Here is a 20870-nt window from a genome sequence, read left to right as displayed (position 1 = left end):
ACAGGGGGGTGCAGCCCCTTGCTATCATAGGCCAAGGCAAGAGCCTTCACGATCCAGTGTGACAAACACTGATTCGTAAGAGGTTTCCCCAAGTGTGATGTAGCACATGACACAAACAGCTGCTCTGATTTCCTGAATCCAGCCATCTTGTCAACATATGCGTGTTATGCGCGCACCGGGCAGAGCGCATTCAGGCGTTCATGCTCCTGCGAGGAGAAAGGAGGAGGATAGAACGCCGACAGCTCAATAGGGCGGCATGACAGTGCCGGGTTAAAAACCTTGGGCACAAACGTGGGGTTGGGCTTCAGAAAAACCTTCGAATCTCCCATTAAAAACTGCATGCATGTCAGGTTCACCGACAGCGCATGTATGTCACTCACGCACTTGGCCGAAGCCAATGCGACTAGCAGAGCCGTTTTAAGGGAGAGCAATTTAAGCTCTACCTGATGCAAAGGCTCAAAGGGTGGGCACGACAGTGCATCAAGCACCAAGGATAAATCCCACGGGGCAGCCAGGCTCCTTGACACTGGTCGAAGGCGTCTAGCTCCTTTCATAAACTGACAAACGAGAGGATGCTGACCTGCCGTTTTGTCTCCAAAACCTTTGTGGCATGCCGATATAGCGGCTAAGTACACTGTGGAGTGGAGAAAGCCAAACCTTTGTCCAGCAACTCCTGCAAAAACGTCAGAATTACAGGGACGGGGCTCTGGAAAGCTATCACCCCTGTTTTGACGCACCAATCCTCAAACACACACCACTTGCCATCATAAGCGCAGCGCGTCGAGGAGGCTCTGGCACTCTGAATAGTGGCAATGATGCTCTGTGGGAGCCCAGTAATAGCCAGATTCAACCTTTCACAGGCCAGGCCCATAGAGCCATACGCTCCGGATGAGGATGAAAGATCTCTCCGCGCGCCTGCGTCAGGAGATCCCTGCGGAGGGGCAGAGGCCACGGCTGTCCGTACAGCAGTTGAAATATCACCGCTAGCCAGTGTTTCCCCTGCCAGCGGGGAGCTATCAGGATGAGAGTCAGGCCCTTCTCCCGCACTCTGGCGAGAGTAGGAGTGATCAGCTATAACAGGGGAAAAGCATACAGGAGGACACGAGGCCACTCGTGCGCCAAGGCATCCAGCCCCATCGGCACACTCTGGCCTGTGAGTGAGTAAAACAGAGGGCACTGAGCGCTCTCTTCTGACGCAAAGAGATCCACCTTCGCTCGGCCGTATCTCTCCCAAATCTGAGCCACCACCTCGCTGTGGAGTTTCCATTCCTTGTAGCGAGGGTTACCGCTGGACAGCAGGTCTGCCCCCAGGTTCAGTACTCCTGGTACGTGAGTGGCTCTCAGCGATAATAGGTGTGAGCTGCTCCACATTATCAGTCTGTGTGCCAGCATGTGCAGATGACGTGAACGCAGCCCTCTCTGTCTGTTGATATATGTCACTACCATGGTATTGTCCGTCCTGACCAGAACATGCTGCCCTCTCAAAAAGGCCAGCAAATGTTTCAGCGCCAGCGACACAGCCTGGAGTTCCAGGCAGTTTATGTGAAACAACTGCATCTGTGGGCTCCATGTGCCATTTATTATGCTGCCCTCGCAGGTGGCTCCCCAGCCCGCTATAGAGGCGTCCGTAGTAATAACTTTTCTGGTCAGGATAGTTCCCTGGTAACTCCTGTTGTCAGAAAAGTTGTGCGTCTCCAAGGACGCAAAGCCAGGATGCACGCCATGGGGATTGAGACCTGGTGCTGTCCGTGGCGCGTCGGATTTAAGTTTAAGCCCCAGCAGTCTGAGACATATTCTGAACTTTATCCACGTCCCTCTGCGAAAAAGTGTCAGACAAGCCTGAAAGGCTTCCACCCTCTCTGCAGACAGACGCGCTCTGAGTGCGACCGAGTCCAGAGACAGACCGATGAATGTGATGTTCTGAGTTGGGAACAAAACGCTCTTTTCCCATTTTACCATGAAACCCAGGGCGGCCAGATGTGACGTGAGCAGTCTGGTGTGAACCTGAATTTGTTCGGGAGACTGTGAGGCTAAAAGCCAATCGTCTATGTATGTCGCTAAGTGCATTCCCCTCTCTCTTAGTGGGGCAATGGCCGCTTCGGTGCATTTTACAAACACCCGTGGACTCAATGAAAGGCCGAACGGGAGCACCATATACTCGTATGTTATGCCCTGGAAGTCAAATCGGAGATATTTTCTGTGCGGGGGATAGATAGGGATGTGAAAGTATGCATCCTTCAGGTCTATGGATATGAACCAGTTGCCTGGGTGCACAAATCTTATCAGAGCTGTGTGCATCAGCATCCTGAACTTGTACTTTCTCATGTATTTGTTCAGAGCACGCAGATCTAATATGGGTCGCAGACCCCCACCTTTCTTCGGGACCAGAAAATACCTCGAATAGAAACCGCTCTGTCTCTCTTCTGGCGGTACTATTCGGATAGCTCCTTTGATCTGCAGAGAGTTGATTTCCTCCTGCAGAACACAAGCTTTTTCCCCCTGTGCCCTCGATTGCAAAACCATGTTGAATCTGGGCGGGGTGGACGTGAACTGGAGCCTGTAACCTCTGGTTACAGTTTTCAACACCCAGTTCAACGCCGCGATTTGCCACTGTTGAGCCCGCTTTGCTAGCGGACCTAACGGCGGTCTCACTGCTCCGCTGGGCTGGGCAGCGGGTTGTGCAGCCGCGGCGCTCAGACTGTGCTGTCCAGCAGGCAGACTGGTCCGCTGCACCATGAGTGGGGTTATGTCTCCCTCCCGTGGTGTTATATTGGGCTGTACAGCCATGTTCTGTTTCTTTTTTGTTTTTATTAACAAAAATGACTGGAGCTCCACGGAGTTCCCTGCGGGTCCAACCTTCCTCCTCTTCCTCTGGCTGTGAACTGCGAGTGCCAGCACGACCTCTGCACACCTCTTGAGGGGCCCGGAACATACCCTCTCTGAACATGGCGGGAACAGAACATCTGTCGTCGGGGGCAAAGCAGTCACCTGACTGGGCTTGCCAGCCCCCTCCGAGGACAGTGCACTAGGTGGCGCGTCGCTTCTTCCTACCCCCGTAAGTGGCAGGGGGTGCCGCTTGGTTCCCCTGCGTCACATTGGCAGCAAAAGGCTTCTTTGCCCATGCACCCTTAAGTTCAGGTGGCTTGCTCTGGGTGGCTGCCTGGGCTTGGGGCTGGCATTTGGGGATGCGGTAACCCGGCCAGGTCACAGCTTGGGCAAACGTTTACCGAGGTGCTGCGGGGGGAGGAGGTGGCGGCATCTTCCTGGGGAGACACAGTTGAAGCGCTTCACCCTCCTTTTTCTTTTCCTCGCACCGTCTCTGCATGGTGGCAATTGCCGGGCCGAACAGGCCTTTCAGGTCCACGGGGACGTCAAGGAGCTGAGCTTTCTCCTTCTGAGAGAGGCTGGAGAGGTTCAGCCACCTAGCTCTCTCTTGAGCGGCCATCAGGGCCATGGCTCTTCCGGAGGCTTGGACGGCGCACCTGTGTAGACGCAGGCAGAGGTCCGTGACCAGGCACACTTCATCCCACAGGGCTGGGGCGGGAGAGGCTGACATCTCATTCTGTAGCTCAGCCTGGTAGGCCAGTAGCAGCGACGATGCGTTCAGGGCCCTCACCGACATGGCCACCGTTTTATAGCCTTTTTCGGTCAGTGAGGACTGAAAACACTCGGCCTTTGACGGGAGAGCGGGGCTTGCTGCCGTCATGGTGGGCTTGTTTGAAGGATGGAGGTGGGAGGCGAGCAGCGGCTCGACTGGAGGGAGGTGGGAGAAACCTTTCTCTTCCATGTAGGCCCAGTCCAGCGCCGAGTCTCCCTGGACGAGGTTCTTGGCGGAAAGAGGATTGCTCCAGGACCGGGTTGCCTCCTCCAGCTGGCACCCGTAGGGATGGCGTTTCCCTCGAGGCTCTCCACTAACTCCTGTGGCGAGGGTTGGTTACCCCAATCATGGGGTCCGCTGTCGACAGGCTAGCTTGGCGTGTTAGTCTGCGTCAGCGGGTCTTAATGGACAGGCGTGCGCAATGCTCACAAGAAGCCGGCGATGCTAGCGCGGCCGCGGCGTGTTGCAGCCCAAGGCACAAACGATATCTTGTTGCCACACGCACAAATCCTTGCCGGTAGCTTGACGTCTTCCATGGTGAGGGAAGGTACAAGCTCCGACATATTGTTAGCTCCGTAAGGGGTGGAAGCAGCTACTGTTTGGGGACAGTCTAGTTGTTAACACTCAGATAGCTTTGCAGCTTCAGATAACATAGCGTTCGTGGACCGAGTGGTTAGCTCGCTCTGTGAACCCAATGCTAGTTCAGCTACACCTGCTGTCTGAGCGATTGCTTCTGGGAGCGAGAAGAGGTTTAAGACTGAATAGTTGACGTTAGGCCTGGCTTTATAAGGAGGAGGAAGTCCCTCCTCCAGGGAGCAGACGTCACGTTTATCTGCCAGTCAAGACTGGCGTAGTGGAAAATAGCTTCTGGGGACAAGAGCAGGGGGCGTGTCCCATAGTGAGATACCGAAATGAATGTTGAAAGAGAACCATTAAAATACACACTCTTTAACAAAAGTGTCCAGAGCATAGCTGAGATAAACAAAAACATGCTGTATGATGGGTAAAAATTAAGCATTGTTTTGCACTCTAGACCAGTCTAAATCAGAATAACTTTTAGCAAAAACAAATACTGTTGTGCAAGAAAAGAGATCTTTACACACCTGTAACAGACTACTGTGTGGGAGATGAAGTGACAAGTAAAGGTAACAAAAATCAGCTCCACCACAATGTTCTCTCTCAATTTTCTCTAAATTAAATGAATAGCTTCATTTTGATGCAACAAAATGAATACCCTTTGATGCTGTCACTTTCCCACAATGGTGCTAATTCATAAATGTGTAGGAGGAGATATTCATAAAAAAAGAGGATTATGTGTTTCTCTAAAGAAATTCAAGAAGGACTCTTGTATTGATAGTATTATACAGTACTGTAAGTCTATTAAACCGTGTAATGTTTTGAAATTCTAAATAAAACCAACTAACATGACTAGCTGACCACTAATTACTTAAAGGTCGTATCTCAACAGCTAGTAGTTCAATTAGTTATAGTTCTATAGCAGTCTGAAAGGAATTTAATGACTGTTTGAGCGTTTGTATAAGCACTTTACCATAAAGTAAGAACAGTGTGATGCTAAAGGGAAAGAAGAGCAGAGAGACATGGTAAAAAATTCCTTTTGTTCTTGGAAATCAATGATGCTCTCTGGCTCCATGACGCACAGCTACTGATCCACAGATTGATTTTGTGTGTGTGTGTGCAGTGAGACAGTTGACACATCCAGGTGCATAGCTGTGCGTGTTTACCATACCAACATTCTTGAGAACAGCTTGATTTATTTGCAGACTGAAAGTAAAAGCCCATCAGGTTGATGTCCCTGTGACGTTATTTATCTTTCTGCTCAGCAGAATATTTCGCTCTCCATTGGTTTGATCTCAAAGCTCAGAAATATTATTATCACCAAGTACACTATATAGCACTGGATTTTGCCATCCCTTCCTTGGTAAAGCAGTGCTCAGATTAGTGTTCTCACAATACTGTAATGTCTAACTTCTATACGATTCCTTGAAAAATAGCTATAATCAGTACCATGTCCAATACCACAGGAAAAAATATTGACATAGCATTGAGGGGAAATTCTTTTAGATTTTTTTATTTTAAGATGAATATAACAAGGCTTCTGTGTGAAGCATATCCAAATGTGTGTGTGTGTGTGTGTGTGTGTGTATGGCAATAAATCGAGAGACGGCTAACAGCATTTGTCAAACAGTGACAGACAGACGTTTGCGCACGTCATTTCCGTGTACGCGCGTGACAAAAATGTTCAATCATCTTGATGCGAGCGTTAACACGTGCGTTCGCAAAAAGGTGCATTAATGTTACGCGTAGTCACTACGCGTCGTGTGATTACCGGCGTGCAGCAGTCATCACGCGTGAACGGGGGCCATTATAAGTCAATGAGGAAACTACATTACACGTCAGGCGCGGCTTGCTGCACAGGCGTCAAAGCAGGCGCGTGTGACACGTTCAGTTGATACGTGCGCACGCTTTTTGAAAAGTTTTTAACGCCATTGTGTGTGGGTGTGTGTGTGCGCATGTGGGTGTTTTAACTTGCTCTCAAAAAGAAGAAACAGCGAGAAACTCAGTTGTTTTGGATGTAATGATACTGCAGAAAATGAGAATTTAATTTAAAAGTTCAACCACTCAGAGCTAACCTGGGGTGATATACAGGACTAATTATAGGCAAACAGTCCTCGTTAACCATGAACCCCTTTTTGTTACTGGCTAGCTAGTACGGTTAATCTTATGACTGATAATTTCTGCTCATATTCATGTTAATCATGTTATTGCAGCATCACTCTGTGTCTACTTTTTTACCAGTTAGTCTCTCCTGTAATTCTTATTATTGCTGCAGATCAGGCATCTCATTCAGACATTTTTAATAACTCAGTCCTAAATGAACTTATTTATAAACATTCAGGGCGATGGAAATTATTGTGATTTAGTTTGTATCTTACTCATTTTCATTTTTGACTAGAAAACTATATTTAAAGGAAGAAAGGGGAGGGGGGCAGGAAAATCATCCGGCTGAAAATGTTTTAGCTGTTTAAAGTTTTGTTCCGATTAATTCGGCGCTACCCAAGCCAGCCGTATTAAGCACTTCTGGTCATTTTCACAAAAATAAAACACCCGTTGTCCTTTAATTATAAAGAAAACCAAGGATAGAATTTGTGCTTTTATTTTATAAACAGGAAGCGAACCTCCCCTCGCTATGGCTAACTTGAAACCGCCGTAAATTCCGCTATAGCGCCGGTAACATCAGGTTTTAAAGCTTTTTCGTGTGAGAAAGTAGCCATTTAGTTCCCCGTTGTGCCGCCAGTTTATCCAAATAACGCTTGTTTGCACATTTGCTCCGACGTGCTGGGAGAAGTCCAGACCAGCCGCACCTGTAGCGGAGCGGCGGAGCAGCCCAGCCCGGGTCTGCTGAGGTGATCTGCGGTCAAAACTTCACCGTCATGCCGGTAGAAGAACACGAGCCGATTAATTTACCTGCAGCTTTTTGGAGATTAAACACGGGCTGGATAGCTTCATTTCGGAAGATAAATGTAGGTCTCATAGATGAAAATAGCTTATTTGAATGAAAAGTGTAAAATGTAAATAGCATCTGACAGTGTGCAGAGAAACAGACAACAAGCGCGCACATCAATGTCAAGATTTTCACGTTTTTCAAGGGGGGCAGGGGCCTGTGTTAGCGGGGCGGGCCGCCCCGCCAACAGAATGGTAGGGGAAACATTCAGTGCGTTTACATGCACAGCTTAGTCAGATTACAGCCATAGTTCGACTATGCTGCTCAATCTGACAACTGCAATTATCCGAGTATACATGCCGGTGAGAAAATGGAATTACTGCCGAAAGCATGTCATACCCCGGTACGCCAGGTGGCGCTGTGCCCATTTCAACTAGTGTTAACGGGGCCACCTCCGGCTGACCTCTTTACGTCACCAGCTGCCTCGGCATTCAAGAAAGATGGCGTATGAAGAGCGAGACGAAGCTACATCTTTGTACACTTCGTATATGGTGTACATGATAATTACACAAACTAGATGCACAATGGCGCTCTTTCTTACGGTGATTTCGGAGGAAAGACGCCGCCGTCGCCTTCTACTTTCGGCTCACGGCCCCGGGGAAAAATCTTGCACCTGTGCAGAACGCAAAATCCGATCCGATCCGCTGGAAACGTATACATGCAGGAGTTAATGCGACTTTCAATCGAATAATCTACGTGGTGTAATTCGACTATGAGTAATCCGATCCGGTCCGATTTTAGTCAGACTAAGGTGTATACATGCATCTTAAAAATCCGATCATAGTCAGACTTACGCAGTAATTCGGTTTTCTTGAGTGTCATGTAAACGCACTGACTGTCAACTGTCATTAAAAAATATCTTATACCTCTGTTCTCTTCAGATATTGTTTAAAGATAGAGAAACCCAAAGTTTGTTATTTGTTATTTGTTATTAGATGGTTGATAATTTTGCTATGGTCTTGCCATCAGCTCGTAGAAAAGTAATTAATTTCTGTCAACTGCTCCCATGTGGTGTTGTACAAAGATGCTGGATTTTGCAAAATGTTCGAATATGGGTCACAGCTCTTTCCTGAGTGTTGCCTTTGATGTCTGATTGACAGGTCATCAGGCTGATTAGCTAGTGGCAGCTGAGAATTTTGAGACATGTTCAACATTCAAGAGACAGAGAGAGACTTGTAGATCTGGCTGGTTGTTCGACATTACAATTCCAAGGAACTCATTCCAAGTAAGGAGAAATACAGCTAATTTATATGCAGCATAAATTTCAGCCAGGAGTGCATACAAACAAACTGACTAGGTAAACAAGTTATTTGTGTGGGAGGAGTTGCAGCGGTGCCATTGTGGGAATTTGATGTAGCTCAGCAGCAGGTGGGTTTTTCCAACTGTGAATTGGCAGTAATGCTGTATTTTTTACTGCAGCATATTTTCAAAGCTGTGGCTATGTATCATGCAGCTGATATGTCCTTGTTGTGTCAGAGTGAAATACAGACCTTAGCCCCTTTCACACAGAGATCTGCATTATCGCCGCAGCGGCGGTTCACCAATTCTCCGCCATTCGTCATTCACACAGAGCCAAGCAGTGCCGCCGTAAAGGTTAACCGCTGTGTAATTCACACAGAAAGCCGGCGGTGTGGTTCTTAAAGAGGTGTGATGGTACACGTCATGATGATGACGTCTGTGTGTTTTCCAAGTGTTTCCCCATTGTCCTCCTGTCAATCCAAACCTGCTGACAGTTTATAATCATATGGACGCTGTTATAATTTGTTGTGATTGAGATCCTGACCCATCAAACATCCTGGAAAGTGACAAAGTCATGTTTTTCACTCTAAATTAAATAATCAAATAATCCCCATCAGTCAACTGGACGCTGTTTGACTCTGTCACTCGCGGGGAGGGAGGCTGTTTTCTGGGGGAGACACTGAAGTCTTGGTAGGGAGGGCTGGCCATCGCGGTGATTTTTGCCAACACAAACACGTAGTGAGTAAAAGCTTTACTCACCACCATATGCTGTTTTTTAGGCAGAAATGTGACAAGGAGTCGGTAGGGCAGGCAAGAGGACAGACGCTTCTCCTCGTTCAACTGCGGTATTTTTTTCCTCGATTCCTATAAGCTGCCAAAGACAGTTGCAGTTACTACGTTACTTTTGTCTGGTCATATAACGTTGCTTTGTGGGACATCTCTCTATATTTATTTGAGTGAAGGACCTGTGTAGTTATCAGACCATCCGATCAACACACCCTAGATACGTGCAGTTGGCTTATCCATTCACACTGATTCGGTTTGCTAACACTGCACCTCTGATACTACCTCCAGAGGCGGATCAGCACCGGAGTGAAATTTCACCCCTTGCTACCTCCTAGACATTCACAGAGAGGGGGAGGCAGAGAATTGGCGCAGGATCCCCACATCCAAATGGCAGTGTGAATGGGGCTCTTGGTATGCCATCTATTTGGCTGTTTAAATGAATTTGGTCCATGTGATGTAAAAGACACTCTTTTATTATTAGTCAGGGTTTTTCCTGGCACCATTAAGGGTGGTGTTATAAATTCATGCTAATCAACCAAAGTGTCAGACACTTTAGGCTAATAAGTTCAAAAAAACGGGAAAATGTATCCTTTCAGAAGAAAAGCAGTTCACAGAATACAAATTAAGCTTTTAAACCTCACAGCCATCAAAATGTGGCCCCATTTCAGGGTGTTTACATTGTATTCAAGTTTGTTTTTATGAACAGTTCACAGCCAGAGGCAGAACATTTCAGCCTCTTATTTTTCATACTATAAAACCTCCTCATCCACTCCTTGTAGTCCAAGGCCTCTTGGTCTGGTCCACACCTGCCATCTGGACAGGGGCTGTATTGAGGTTAGAATCTAATATTTTCAAAGCTGATACATTTACCAAATCTTGTCAGTAACATGAATTATTACTTTCTAATGCCTAGAATGATCAATGTCGACATAGTCAGGCACAGCGGCAGTGCCATGATGGCCACCTGTTATCATTGCATGTTTAAAAAACTATGATGAAGATGTGGAATGATTATATTGTAGGTAGGGATGCACCGATCCAACTTTTTCAGTCCCAATACCAATACTGATGCCTGGGCTTTGTGGATCTGTCGATACCCGATACCGATCCGATACCATTGTTGAATTAATAATAAACTGTATACCGATCTCCGAAAAATATTTGCGTGATGGAAGAGAGTACCTTGGCTCTAAGTATTCCAGTAGGCGACGGAAGCCCTCAACTTCAGCAACTGACATTGGTTGAGCATCTAAAACAATGAATGCTAAAACTTTCTGTGTTATTGCCAATGCTTTCAAGCTTTCCGTCGGAAACTTTTTCGCTTCGTTGAAGTGTATCTGCCAAAGTTAGTTACTGGGTTGTACTGTCTCCTGCTCCTTTGGTTTTGTTGAGCTGCAGGAATTCGGCATGCTCCTTAGAATGGTGCTTTTGGATGAACTTGATTAAATTGGTAGTATTGTACTTTGCAGTACTACCACCACCCCTTAAAACATTTACTTTGCAGACATTGCAAACAGCCGTCAAACTAGGTGGCGTGGCAAGCGTGAAATATCTCCACACATCCGACTCTTTGACTCGCACCATGTTGCTTTTGCAGCATGGGACACACGTGTTTTTGGCGAATGACGTAGGATGTGCTAATTTTGGGGGGAGTTTTTGCCAACATCGACCATTTTAATTGGTGGCGGCCACCTCCAAAATCTATATGCAGGAAAAACCCTGTTAGTATTTTACTCTGTCAGCATTCAGTACAAACAAATGCTCCATTTAGTTCCTTGTAAAGAGGTTGACAACAGTACGTCAACTCTTAAGTATTTTCAGTTCTGCTTGTTTGGAACTCATCTTGCACAAACATACGGTGTATTACAGGGCTGTACAGTGCGAGCATTTTACTCGCATATGCGCCTAAAAATAGATTGTGCGAGGAGAAAAAATAAAAAGGGAGCACACGTGCGAGTACGGATTTCAACCCTTTCATTCGCATTTTGCTCCTAAAATAAATCCATGCAAAGTGGATCAAAGTAGAGTAAAATTTTCGTGCATCTGTATACAAATCGAGAAGTCATAGCCAGTGCTGGGTATAACGGCGTTAGAATAAACAGCGTTACTAACGGCGTGATTTTTTTTCAGTAACAGGTAATCTAACTATGACTATTTCCATTACCGCCGTTACCGTTACCGACTATTAAATGTGGCGCGTTACAAACTGAAGCAGATCATTGAAGCTGTTGTCATCCGACTCGGCTCTCAGCCACCGGAGCTGCAAAGCTGTTTTTTTTTTCCTCCGGTGAGGGAGGGAGGGGCGAGACAACCGCATAAGTGATGATGATTGGCTCTCTTACGTTGAGTGAGAGTTCTTAAGCCAATCAGTGGCAATGTTCAGTTTACACACAAGCCACACATGTACACAGCAGCCTCACACACACAAACTAGCAGAGTTGAACTGTAGCAATGGCGAGTCCGGAGGGAAAGTTAACGTTTTCAAAGTGGAAGTACAGACACTACTTTAATCTCCTTTGTCCACGTCCGTTGTAAGAAATTTCATAGTGCTCTGTGCTCCTAGTGTACAGCCTTGTATTATTCACCTGTTGCCTTCACATTGTGTGCCACGTTCATTGTACATGTTGCCTCGGTAACTTGTCGTTGTATGTGACCTTGAGGTTTTTCCAAGGTCTTCATGTTCTTTGCGTCTGACAGAAACCCACCCACCATCGAGTTAAAATGATCTTTATTATTATATACTATTATTATTTGAAACAGTGCATTGCATCTATACATACATACAGATGGGGGAAATACCTGTAATGCTGCACATGTGAGGATTGGCTAAGGTGCCAAAAAATATGTATCGACGAAGATATCTGATTGAGATTCTTAACGATCCATGTCTGACTCCTTTTCAAACAGAAGAAGTGTGTTTAAATCCCACTTATCACTAAGCAGTTTAGGGAATAGACCTGAACACTCCAACCAGCATCACTCTGACTGCTGCTCTGAAATTATCTTCAATCTAATCTGACCTGGCAGCTCGTAATGGCTTCTGATTTTTAATCCTTTCTCATCACAGGCCCACTTAGGTCTGGGCTATCACATTAGCATACAGCATATTAATTAAAGACTATAATCGATCAATTAACTTCTGAGAAGATGATGAACTTACTGAAGATAAGTGTGAGGAAGAATGTGTGACTCAGATTTGAATGCCTGCCGTGTTTCTACGTATTCGTGTGAATTCATGAGTTGTATGATGTCAGGACTGTATGAGAAACTCGTTGTAGTGGTGCACAGGTCTGACCTTGGCATACTGCTGGCTCTAGCATTTTCCACGTAGTCTTGTATTCCCTCTGGAGTGTCTTATATAACCCTATTAGAGCCTTTGCTGTGTAATTTACAGTCTTACACCCTTTACTGCTCCTTCTGCTGCCTCGTCTCTTCATCACCTTCTGCACCAGTGGGCTTTGGGAATCTCTAATCGATTCCCAAAGGAGTTGATAATGAATGTGGGAACTTGAGCCAGTTGAAATGAAGCATCTCCCCATTGGGACAGCATTAGTTTTAATTAGCAAAATTAATGGGGCGGAGTGGGATCAACAGAGTGGGACACAGCGATGAAAGGAAAAGACTGCCATTGAGCTTGATGACACAACTAAATCCGATGGGTATACGCACAGAAAGATTTATTAGAAGAGGTTGTACAACAGGATGACAGCAGGACACGTCTTCATCCTTTTGTAGTAGAAACAAAGCCGCACATAAAACTAAAGGTAGGTTCCCTGAGGATGGTGGCTTTTATTCTGGCGTAGCCCTCTCTTTGGAGAGTGTGCACTGACTCTTTATCTGAATTCAATCTACCTTAATCTCAGATGATTACTCATTTAAGCTCACCCACAGCTAGCATTACCAATTAGGTAATCTGTTTAAGATGGATCGTATTACATTGTGACCTATGTTGCCAACTCTCATTACTGGGTTTTTGTGTTGGCAAGGGAGCAGCATCAGTTACATAAGAGCTGTTTTTTTAGCTGATGGCTATGTACCTTGCTTTTAATGATTTATAACTCACCACTGAATGTTGGCCCTGTGCGTCACTGAGCAACGACAGCCTCGAGTTCCTCACAATCTCTAACCTCTCAATGGCAGTCCTGTCCTTGTTTTATTCCTACCTGCAAACAGAAGTGAGCACAAAACTTTTAAACAAGTTTACCACAAGTCCAGTGTGAGGAAGCAATGGGAAAACAATGTGAGTAAACTGCCAGCGAGAAGCTTCTTCCCTTAACTGAGAAGAATGAAGGGAAAGTTAGGAATTTGAGAGAATTTGTGATGGTGGAGGGGAAGAAGTGCTGGTTAGATGAGTGAAATTGTAGCTATGGGCACTGGGTGATAGATCGGTGAGTGCTGCCAACACTCCCCTGCCAAGAACCAGAAGACAAAATGAATTTTGAGTCACAATGAGATCGTGTTTGTGTGAGTGGATGTGTGTTTATTTTCTTGAAATAGAGCATTACTGTCTGAAATTTTGCAAAATTGGTCCTGTGTCATGCTGCTCCCAAAAATTATTACCCACTCACATTTACATGGGCTTACAAATGGTCCTTATAACCAGAACACAGTGTGAGAGTGCACTGTTTTAACATGAAGCTGTATAATATACTCTATCCCTAATCTATTCTTTGTTAGGTCTCTGGGTAGAACCTGCAGGGGGCTCACCATGGTGCAGGAGAAGAATGACGGAATCAACAAAGACATGGTCCTTCCACCAATTCAACAGAAGAGACCTGCTGTAAGAGCACCACCTGCATGACTCTCTCCCACTTTCATCTCCCAAATACTCCATGTGCACTAATCTCAAACTGTTTGTTGTTCACAATCTGTGAGAGAACATACTAGACCCCATGTGCTTCCATTTGTTTGACGTTTTTTTGCCAAATCACAGCAAGTGATCAACTAGTGAGTCAAACTCATGCATCAGAAAATGACGAAGGAACACTTGACTTTTGGGAAATATGCTTATTTGATTACTCACAGAAATGTGAAAACAACCTTTTTTAGAGAGTCAAGTGCTTTCACTATTCTTGGACGAAACACAGTTTTACATGATGACGTCCTGGCATCTTGTGACCATGATTGCCAGGCAGATGGATAACAAACTTTTGTCTGTCAAGAAAAAAACATACATTACCCCTCCTAGAACCTTGAAATGCTTGTTTTTATATTTGTTTTGTTTGTTGTTTTTTTCCCTCCTGGGGACGTTTGCAGTATAAGCAATAACATCTACATGGGGACATTATTGCAAGATATGCTCATAAATTTTAGTTCAAAACGTTCATAAAATAAATTACCAAAATAGTATGAGGAAAGTCTTACTGTCTTGTCTAACACGTCTTTATGTTGTATTGCAGAGCTAACTACTAAAGTTAGCATGCTAACCCGCTAGCCCAGGCCCAGCCTGTCTCGTAATTCCTCTTTGTACCTCCAGAGGGATAGTCAGCAAGTAGATGGCGGCAGGTTTGCTATGTTTGAGAATGTCTTAGCTTATAGTGTGAAAAAATTAACAAATTGCTAAATTGCTATGTTAACTTAGCTCAAACTCGACATAAGCTAAATAAACTCACTTAAACAGTCTTGGGGTGTCTTTTCACAATCACTTCTGGTTTGGCCTAAAGCCGTTTTCACCTGCTGCTGATGCCTGACTCTCTCACACTCCATTCGTGCTACACACTTTTCCTATACCCGCCTGCCATATCTTCTCACCGCCAGAGTCATAGTTCCGGTTAGTGTCACTGTAAATCATCTCAGTACTGTATCCCCTGTTGTCAACTGACCTCCGTTGGTCTCAGAGGCTGTGCTTAGTCCCAGTTTGTTGTCCAGCCATGTTCCCTCTCAGGCTGCTAAACCCAGTTGAGCTGAGCAGTGTCGCCCTTGATGTCTCCCTCCATGATCCGTGCTGTTGGTTCATGCCAACTTTATGGTCACTGGGTCCATGGCTGACCGAGCTGTGGACGGGAGCTAGCTAGATCCAAGGACAGCTACGAAAGAGTAGCAGTTCTTGGTTACTCTGATAATATAATAATAATATGCTAGTGAATAAGTTTATTTCTGAAAATGGTTTGAAAACTATTTCTTTGGACAAGAGGCTGGTTTTCTAGCCTGATACTTTTGCATTCATACTTGTATCATTCAATGTTTCTACTTCTCCCTTCTGTCTTTATACCTTTGTGAACCAACATGATGATTTAAATTACTGACAGTTCGATCTATCTCAAAGATCCACACAATGCTGTTACAGTAATGTTTTTCCTTTAAATCGACCTTTTCTTGGCGAGGCACTGATTCAAGCAGCTGCTCTATTTTCTGGAATCCATCATCCTCATCATTCAATCAGGAGAAAGTGTCATTGATTCTTGGAGACTCATTAGCTTCTGTCTAAACAGAGTAGTCAGTCTGAATCCCAACTTAACACTTCTTTTTTCAGGCACACTAACAGCCCACACACACACACATACTGTGCATGATAATTAATGAGTATCGTTGCTGTCTATTATCCTAACACAAATATTTGTACAAGTGACCAGCAGTCAACTTGCCGCAGGAGACCTTAAGTCTTGTTGATTAGTATACAATACACAGTGTGGCCTGTGCTTCAGTGCATGAGCTGCTTATTCCTGATGTGCACTGATTGCCTGATACTGGGTCTCATGCAGGCTCTGTATTAATATTTGCTGCACTGCAAGTTATTGCATGCTCCCATGGTTTCAAAGTTAACCCAGTCACAGCCACATAGAAACCCAACTACAACAACAATAAACTCAAAATGAAATTCAGGGGCAAAGAATCGAAGCATTTAACTGGCAATTTTATTTATTCATCTCTGCTGTTATACTTCTGAAGAGTTGGAGAAATCAAATTTAGCTCAACAGTAGTGATATTATGTTTTTTATGTTTTGTTGTTAACTTGTAAGTTTGTAGGTTTATTTACCCCAAATAATTGTTTGAGAGTACATGCAAGTTTACTAGTGGTAGTAACCTGGTTACTGTAAATCTTTTAAATGCATCCTTATTGTGTACAATATAGGCAATATAACAGAAATACCTGTGTTCATGCAATACAGGTCAATAGCATCATGAAATACATCTTTTAAAATGACCATGAAGTTCAATAAGGACTGTTTTATTAGATTGCAGCAATTTAAGTTAGGGTGTACCTAATGAACTGACAACTGGGTTTAATTTAAGTAAGTGGATGTGGTTGCAATCCCTGTGCATTTGACACCTTGTTTGTTTAATTGTGTTTCCTTCTTTTAGTTGTCCTGGGAATTGAAGATTAAGAAGAAGCTGACGGTGCCTACCTGTCTCGGCAAGTTCAGACCATTTGTTGGCCAGTGCTGCCACCAGTGCACCCCAGACAGTCTGGTGAGCGTGCTGCTTAGAGGCCAGAAACAGTCAGAGAAAGGATGAATATTAGACTAATGAAATAAAAGAGGTTGACTGTGCGTTGATACCATCCAATAAAGTATGTAGTCTGTGTGCTTGAGACTTGCTTCCTGTTCAACTTATAATGAAACAAACTACCTCACTGACTGAATAGACTAAGTGACCTTGATTGACACACTACAAAGATGCTCTCATCGTTGTCCTTATTCTGATGGCATCCCTCAGCTGCGTCTCCAACAGACCTCATTCAGGGATAACGTTGACACTGATGTTGTCTGTCTGTTTGTTTTTCTACCATGGTTCAGCGCAAGAAGCTTGGCCAGAACTCTTCCCTTGGCTTCTACAACCTGCTGAGTGTCAACGAGACGCACACCAGGTATTGTTAAACACAGTATTCAACAAATACAAAAAAAACTTTTCAGTCCAAGCACACTCACCAATGAAAACATTCTGCCTCTGCATTGTGTGTTTACTATCATAGGTATCGAGGTTGGCTGGTGCGGAGGGTGTGCTGCATGCTGTTTGTGAGTGGGTGCAAGGCTAACGCGAGTCCTGTTAGCAACAGACTGGAGAGAGTCTGTCAGAGCAACAGGTACCTGAGGGGAAAGAGAAACAGGAGGAGAGCACTGGAGACGCCAGAGGAGAGTAAATAAATGATAGGCAGAGATATAGAAAATTAAACTGGTCTGCAGTTCTGGTGAGAGTGGGAAAAAAAAAGAGGAGAGGCGATAACAGACACAAACATAGATATAGTAAATGAAGGCTATCGATGGGTCTGTGCAGAGTGAATAAAGAAGATAACTTTGGGCTTTTGTCACTCTTTCCCTATCTCTGTCACCGAGAGTTCAGTTTGTATTTGTTGTCTTCTCCCCTTCAGTGTAATTGAGTTTAACCTTTATGTAACCTCTTTACTAAGGGGTGGTGTTGTTGTTGTCTTACTGGAAGGGGGGTGTTTGTCTGTGTGAGCACAAAAGAGGCTTTGTGCTGTGTTAACTCTGCTGTCCTGTGACCATGTGTTACAGGGTGAAGGAGGCGCTCACAGCACAGCATAAAGCACCAGAGGGGGGTGATAGCCGAGGGCAGATCAACAGCCTCTCACCATTCCTCCCCCTCATTAACACCTGCATTATCCCTGGTCTCTTACGGTGCGTGTTTGTTTATGTGTGTGTGGGCCGATTGGCAAAGGGCGAGGTTCAAAAATTGCTGCTTAATGTTTGATTGTTAATATTTAAAGCTGAACTATGCAAGCCTTCTACCCAGAGGTAACAAGAAATAGATTGTATATATTCTACATGATCAGTATGATTGAAGCAAAAATAGACACCTGGTTAATAGTTTTGTTAAGGTTTCTGTTGTGCCCAGCAGTTTGAATTATTGCAACTTCATTCATGAGAATTGTGCTACAGCTTAAAGGGAAACGTCACCAATTTAACATTTAAAGGCACAACTACTACGTATCTGAAAAGAGTCGTATAAAGCCTTGTGTATCTCCAGAAAAAACTGGACGTAATCTGATAAATTACCTCCAGTTATGTCACTCCTTGGCTTCATAAATTCCATTGTGGGTAATGTAGGCACAAGATTTTGAAAGAGAAGTAGAATGTGTTAAATAAACAAGAGGATACTGCTGTATCAATTTTGTTTTTTAAACTTACCATAATGAGTCCAACAGTGTTGAAGACCAGTGGGAAGATTTTCAAAACGTGGTACCTACATTACCCACAATGCAATATAGCCACCGAGTCACATCCCTGGAGAAAATGTATCAGATTACATGCGGCTTCTTCTAGAGACACACAAGGCTTTATATGACTCTTTTCATGTAGCTAATAGTACTCCTCAAGACCTGTAAACACACTTCAATGTGTTGCCCTTTAATAGGCAAGGCTGGTGATAGCATGTATTTTTCCTCCTTGTCAGCAATCCCATGAAAGGAAAAAACCCTCAATGAATGGATGCTATTAACAAGTGTTGTCCTTGTAGCCAACACCTCACATATCTTATTCCTCTTAATATTAATACACATGAGAGAGCCACGTCAGGGACATGTTCTTTCATTATCAACATGTATAAATTTCCCCTTGGAGATTAAATAAAGTATCTATCTATTTATGTATTTGCGCTGTAGTTTATTTTGAGGCAGATGCACATTCAATGTCCTGCTGCCATAAAAAAACGCACGTAGCACCAAATCTGCAGCTGCAAATCATTACCATTAAATGCAAAGTTGGAGTAATGTGTGATCGATGGTAACGACCGTGCCCATCTGTTTAAGACCTCTTCAAATTATGATTATATTTGTGACTTGTATTTAAAGGAACAAATGGGCTTGCAGCTGAGAGCAGACTGGAGAATTCAGAAAATTTTGAGAGACAGATTATTGGCCTTGACTTCTGCATGAGACTGGTTGAAAATGAGAAAAGAATACTCAGAGTCAGAGTACTGACAGCTTTATCCTTAAAGTACTTCCATAGCCAATTGCCTCAGCTGCTGTTGCTATGGAGAAGAAGCCAGTCAAAGTGGGATTCATAGCTGCAAATTCAGAAAAGATTTGTGAAGCAATTGGGGACAAACTAGCACACTATAGTTGCCAAATTCATCCAAAATGATTTAAAAATACAAAATTAACCTGATGATGTCTTGATAAATGTGTGTGTTAAATGGTGGGTTTTACACACAGCCGAATTAGAGTATCATTGATTAAATTTTCTTTCTAACTGATGTATCGATATTTCTAACAGAGTTGTTCAGGTTTTTTTGTTCTTTTTTAAATGAAACTTTTGTAAACTGATTCAATTGCCAGTCACCTAATATTGTCTTTGCAGAAAATAAACAGGACATTGAGATCTGGGATTAGATGCCTAAAAGAACTATAACTCATAAATCTGGTGCCACCTGGAAGAGACAAACACTGGCTCATATACACTGCTCGTTAATGATCTATATGCAGCGTACCTACCTGTGCATGAAAATCTATCAGTCAGCTCTTCAACATGACTGACAGTTGTTGAGGAACAATCTTGTCCATTCCCAATGGAGGACATTTAACACCCTTTGATTGTTCCGAGCTGAAAAGATGTGTTGTGTTTTTATTGAAATCAGGTGTCATTAATCCGTTAGGTGCTGTAGCTACAGATAGTGTTAGATATCTGCCAATGTATGAAATGGAGTGGAAACGTTTTAAGAAACTTTCTCTAACTTTTTCCTCTCTCAAGAATCTCTCGTCAAAATCTGCCTTGTGCTGTCTTTCCTATTTCTTCTCCTCCCTCTCTCTCCCCCTCATTTACAGCCTCCTCTATATCTACTGCTGTCACCCTCACACCCCATCCTCCCTTTATCGCTTTCCCTTTTGCTTTTTCCTTATGTCATCAGTTTCTTTCTTATCCTTATCCCTCTTCTCCCCACTTTGTCTCTCTCCCATCTATCTCATTTACATGTTGTCACACTCTCAGTCCATTCTTACTTTGCCAAACGTCCCTTTTAACAGCAGCTATTTCTTATTGCTTTACTGCTATCTATCTATTATTTCCATGTGTACATTGTCCCCCTCTCCTCCGTATCTCCAATCATAAATTATTTTCTTCTTTCTTCCGTCCTTGCTTCTATACATCTCTTCACCCACTATCTTTTCCTGAGTAGATTTGTTGGCTGGGTGATGCTGAAGATGGGGGCCTCCATGTTTGACAGCATCCAAGTTAACCTCAACCATCTGCCTGCTTTGCACACAGCTTCACAAGAGGTGCAAGTATCTGTAAACACACACGTACATATGCAGACAATATGTCCTAACTTTACTGTTCACAGAAAATTTAATTTGCTCATAACTGTTACCCCAAAGGGTGTCAACTCTTTCTGCAAACAATGGAAAGCTCACATTGTAATAGGATGCAGATTTTAAGATGTGTTGGTTCCTAATACAGCTGGGCTTAGGGTGTGAGAATAGGCTGTGCACAGTCATCTAATGAGATGGTAAACATCTACAGCCTTCTGTGTACTCAAATGTTACAAAGGATTTCAAGGTATGGAAAGATTGAAAGATAATTTCAATGTTTTTCAAGTATGATTACTTATAAAGGACCTTCAACTTTCAAGTTTCTCTTACTTCTTACTTCTTCGTCTTGTTATAGTTAATTATTTCTAGCTTTTCACTGAAGCCTATGCAACTCTAATTACATGGTTAACTAAATAAATACAAGTAAATAAATTTGACTCAGGCTGCTGTTTTGAGAGGTTCAAGATGGGCATGAATGAATTCAGTGAACTATGTCTTTAGCTTAGATCTTCCTCACATGC

The 20870-nt window shown here is 44.0% G+C and overlaps 1 protein-coding gene and 1 pseudogene across 8 annotated transcripts in view; one reads left to right on the top strand and one right to left on the bottom strand.

The window, feature by feature from the left end:
- gpat2 (glycerol-3-phosphate acyltransferase 2, mitochondrial) overlaps positions 1–20870 on the top strand; it is a 160806-nt gene that overhangs the window by 110936 nt on the left and 29000 nt on the right. For 6 of the 8 annotated variants that reach the window (XM_030417334.1, XM_030417339.1, XM_030417338.1 and 3 more), the window contains 6 exons: positions 13824–13926; positions 16449–16556; positions 16883–16953; positions 17059–17169; positions 17600–17722; positions 20217–20316. In XM_030417334.1, coding sequence (XP_030273194.1) covers positions 13855–13926; positions 16449–16556; positions 16883–16953; positions 17059–17169; positions 17600–17722; positions 20217–20316 — 585 coding nt within the window. In that variant the 5' untranslated portion in view covers positions 13824–13854. Of the gene's footprint in view, positions 1–8252; positions 8347–13823; positions 13927–16448; positions 16557–16882; positions 16954–17058; positions 17170–17599; positions 17723–20216; positions 20317–20870 lie in introns of those variants that run through there. The other 2 variants (XM_030417335.1, XM_030417340.1) reach the window with 2 other exon arrangements.
- On the bottom strand, positions 847–4161 carry LOC115581697 (uncharacterized; annotated as a pseudogene).

The sequence above is a fragment of the Sparus aurata genome, chromosome 5, assembly GCF_900880675.1.
Source record: "Sparus aurata chromosome 5, fSpaAur1.1, whole genome shotgun sequence".
NCBI classification, from domain to species: Eukaryota; Metazoa; Chordata; class Actinopteri; order Spariformes; family Sparidae; genus Sparus; species Sparus aurata.
Note: the sequence above shows the minus strand (reverse complement) of the source record. Positions and strands in the feature narration are given on the sequence as shown.